This window comes from Ascaphus truei, chromosome 20 (assembly GCF_040206685.1).
Source record: "Ascaphus truei isolate aAscTru1 chromosome 20, aAscTru1.hap1, whole genome shotgun sequence".
NCBI classification, from domain to species: Eukaryota; Metazoa; Chordata; class Amphibia; order Anura; family Ascaphidae; genus Ascaphus; species Ascaphus truei.
Window position 1 is genome coordinate 10598454 of NC_134502.1, and position 3948 is coordinate 10602401.

General features: G+C 38.4%; 1 protein-coding gene across 1 annotated transcript; it reads right to left on the bottom strand.

Moving 5' to 3' along the window:
• Window positions 1–236: 236 nt before the first annotated feature.
• On the bottom strand, window positions 237–3132 carry LOC142471265 (uncharacterized). Its single transcript, XM_075578077.1, has 3 exons — window positions 2926–3132; window positions 2718–2738; window positions 237–1842 (listed from the first exon to the last, which is right to left on the bottom strand). The coding sequence occupies exon 3, from the start codon at window positions 1820–1822 to the stop codon at window positions 323–325; it is 1500 nt and encodes a 499-aa protein (XP_075434192.1). The 5' UTR covers window positions 1823–1842; window positions 2718–2738; window positions 2926–3132; the 3' UTR covers window positions 237–322.
• Window positions 3133–3948: the final 816 nt, after the last annotated feature.

Sequence of the window (3948 nt, forward strand, 5' to 3'; positions counted from 1 at the left end):
GGGGGGATTGTGTGTATGTGTGTGTGTGGGGGATTGTGTGTGTGTGGGGGATTGAGCCCCCCCTCCCTGCCCTTTGCCCCCTCTGCCCTTTGCCCCCCCCTCCCTGCCCTTTTTTCCACCCTCCCCCTCCCTCCCCTTTGCCCCCCCCCCTTCCACTCCATGCCCCCTGCCCTTCCACGCCCGGGCAACGCCGGGTATATCAGCTAGTACAAGCATTATATACAAGACCTTGCATGCACAGTTAGAGATAATATATATTATAGGCGTATGTAACAGTTACAGACCAGATTAAAATGAGAGACAGCTTTAGTTTTGAAAGAACTTAGACTGGTGGTGGCTGTGAGTCTCCGATAGATTGATCTGGTGATCTTGTTTTTCTCATGTGAACTCTTTGATGTTTAACAAGAGAAGAGTTATCTGCAAAACATTTCCCACATTCAAAACATACAAATGGTCTTTCTCCTGTGTGAATTTTCTGATGTGTAACAAGAGCAGAGTCATACGTGAAACATTTCCCACATTCAGAACACACAAATGGTCTTTCACCTGTGTGAACTCTCTGATGTTTAACAAGAGTAGAGTAACGGGTAAAACATTTCCCACATTCAGAACATACAAATGGTCTTTCTCCTGTGTGTATTCTCTGATGTCTAAGGAGAGCAGAGTTATAGGTGAAACATTTCCCACATTCAGAACATACAAATGTGTTTTCTCCTGTGTGAATTCTCTGATGTGTAACAAGAGCAAAGTTATTTGTAAAACATTTCCCACATTCAGAACATACAAATGGTCTTTCTCCTGTGTGAACTCTCTGATGTGTAACAAGATTAAAGTTATGAGTAAAACATTTCCCACATTCAGAACATACAAATGGTCTTTCTCCTATGTGACGTCTCTGATGTCTAAGGAGAGCAGAGTTATATGTGAAACATTTTCCACATTCAGAACAAACATATGGTCTTTCTCCTGTGTGACTTTTCTGATGTATAACAAGATGAGAGTTCTGGGTAAAACATTTCCCACATTCAGAACATACAAAGGGTTTTTCTCCTGTATGAGTTCTCTGATGTGTAACAAGAGCAAAGTTTTTTGTGAAACATTTCCCACATTCAGAACATACAAATGGTCTTTCTCCTGTGTGACATCTCTGATGTCCAAGGAGACCAGATTTACATGTGAAACATTTCCCACATTCAGAACAAACAAATGGTCTTTCTCCTGTGTGACTTTTCTGATGTATAACAAGATGAGCGTTCTGGGTAAAACATTTCCCACATTCAGAACATACAAAGGGTTTTTCTCCTGTATGAACTCTCTGATGTGTAACAAGAGCGAAGTTATCTGTGAAACATTTCCCACATTCAGAACATACAAAGTGTCTTTCTCCTGTGTGACTTTTCTGATGTATAACAAGATGAGAGTTCTGGGTAAAACATTTCCCACATTCAGAACATACAAAGGGTTTTTCTCCTGTATGAATTCTCTGATGTGTAACAAGAGCAAAGTTTTTTGTGAAACATTTCCCACATTCAGAACATACAAATGTTTTTTCTTTTACGGACAAGTTCTTGTGAACGTTCCCTGCATTCATGTTTCCTTTGTTACACGTTGTAATAGGAGATGCATATTCCGTCCCTGTATGTTTTCTGATAGTATTAATGTGGGAGCCTGGGAGATTTCCTTCTTCCTGTGAGGTTGATTCCTTAACCATAATGCTCACAGTTTCTCTCAGACTCTGGCTTGGTATATCCTGACTAATGTGATTTGCTCTGTGATACAGTTGGGTAACACTGGTATCTTCCATCACACTGGTATCTTCCATTACACAATCTCAACTGGTTCCTGAAACAGAGAATTCTCCAATTGTTGTTTGTCAGGAGGAACAAAATCATCAGAGCTGCCCCTGTTATTTCTGAGAGCCTCTTACTGTTCAATAAAGTGTCTTGTGGCATCACTCAGACTCTGCAATCAGTACACTAGTATATTCCCTGCAATATTACGATCTGTCCTACTATTAGGGGAGTATCTTCGACAGTATGTTACTAAACAGTTATAATGTGAGGCTAAAATATAAAGTAGTATCAAAAACAGAATCAGTCTGTATAAAAGCTTATAATTACTACATAATGATCCGTTGTAAGTTGTACATAAAAATATGGGGGGAAAAACGGTTTACATAGAAAAATGAATAGAAATATAACAAATATAAAACGGCACAATTTCTGTGCACTTTTGAACATTGCTGGTAAAATCATCCTGTTCATTTATGTGAAACACCTATCATTTTGTACTTTCTGAAGATTATAGCAGGAAAGTATTGTTAATTATTGGTTACCTAAAGGTCATTAAAATTGACTGAATCATTATCCACCAACCTAGTTTAATCTGTTGACTCTTCTACCTACTAAGTCAATATGTTTGGAAGTTTCAAATGTTTCTCCCAAATCATGTTATTATATGGTGTACAAATCAGATCTCTGAGTAAACACTGATTAATATTTCATTTGCAACAAAATAAGTGAATATAACATTGAAACTATATTGTACTGCAGGGAAATTAACATGAATCAAACATATAAAAATGAACAATTAATGTAATTAGTACAAGTTAATTGAAATGCAATCTAACAAACAAGTCGTGCAATATAAAACTTAATATAAATACAACATCAAAGTATGAATTGTATAAAGTGATATATATTTAGCTAAATACTCACCATCTGGAGCAGGTTCAGGAGCTGGAAGACAAAGGGACATGTTGTAGAAAGATGATCACAAAAAGACTGATAAGAACTCCGTTCCGTTCTGTTCTGACTGACAGATTCAATCTGTCAGTGGTGATATTGGATACCGAGGCTTGAGCCAAGTTCTCTTTTTGAATATATTGTCGCACATTTAGAAAGCTTCTTGATCTGTGTTACTTACCACAGTTGAGTTGGTTTCACAGGGTCAGCGCTGTGATGGGTTGATAAGAACTGTATCAGCTCCTGCCTTTTATACCATGACCTACTGTGTTCTGGTAACTCCTCCACCTCCTCTGTCCAATAGGGAACTCTGGTGAAGATCCCTGACCAATCAGAACATTGGAATTGGCCACACTTAGCTATGCAGAACCAGTTTGAGATAAGAACTATTCCTATGTAAAACTCCCATTTGTGTGGGTGAATGTGTTTGCTAAATAATTGGAAGATAGGAACAGAAAAGATTAAAACTTGCTTCTCCTTATTTTTTAATAACAGCCCTAAACTTAGGAATGTGATAACTGTGTGGTCACAGGAAACATCACGCCAGAGGTGAGCCAAAGTGCAAACGTTATGTATTAAAAACCTGTATTTTCTGGTATTGATTAGGTATCCATATCATTAAAAGGTCAACCCCTCCTGGAGGGGCGTATTATTATAATTTTCTATAGTCATAAGCAGTGTTCGACAAACCAATACATCTGCACGCCCCGGGCGAGTGGATTTAACATCGTGGCAAGCTCTTATTGGCCCAAGCAGCACACATTTTGTACTAGGTGGCGAGTAGATTTTTTGTTCGGCGAGTAGATTTTTTGGTGATTTGTCGACCACTGGTCGTAAGCCAGCCATCTAGGGGCGTGTATTATACCTCAGCAGTGTATAAAGATCATCTGTTTTTACTGTATGGCAGAAAAGCTCTTGCATTGAGCTCTTCTCCGTGTATACTCGTAATGAAATAAACTCTTACTTGGTTAACTAAAATAATGAACATAATGATTCCATTTTTTCTCGCATTCACAATATACACACAGAGAGAGGAGAGATACATATATTATATACACACACACAGAGAGGGGAGATACATATATTATATAGACACACAGAGAGAGGGGAGATACATATATTATACACACACACACACACAGAGGGGAGATACATATATTATATACACACACACACACACACACACAGAGAGAGAGAGGGGAGA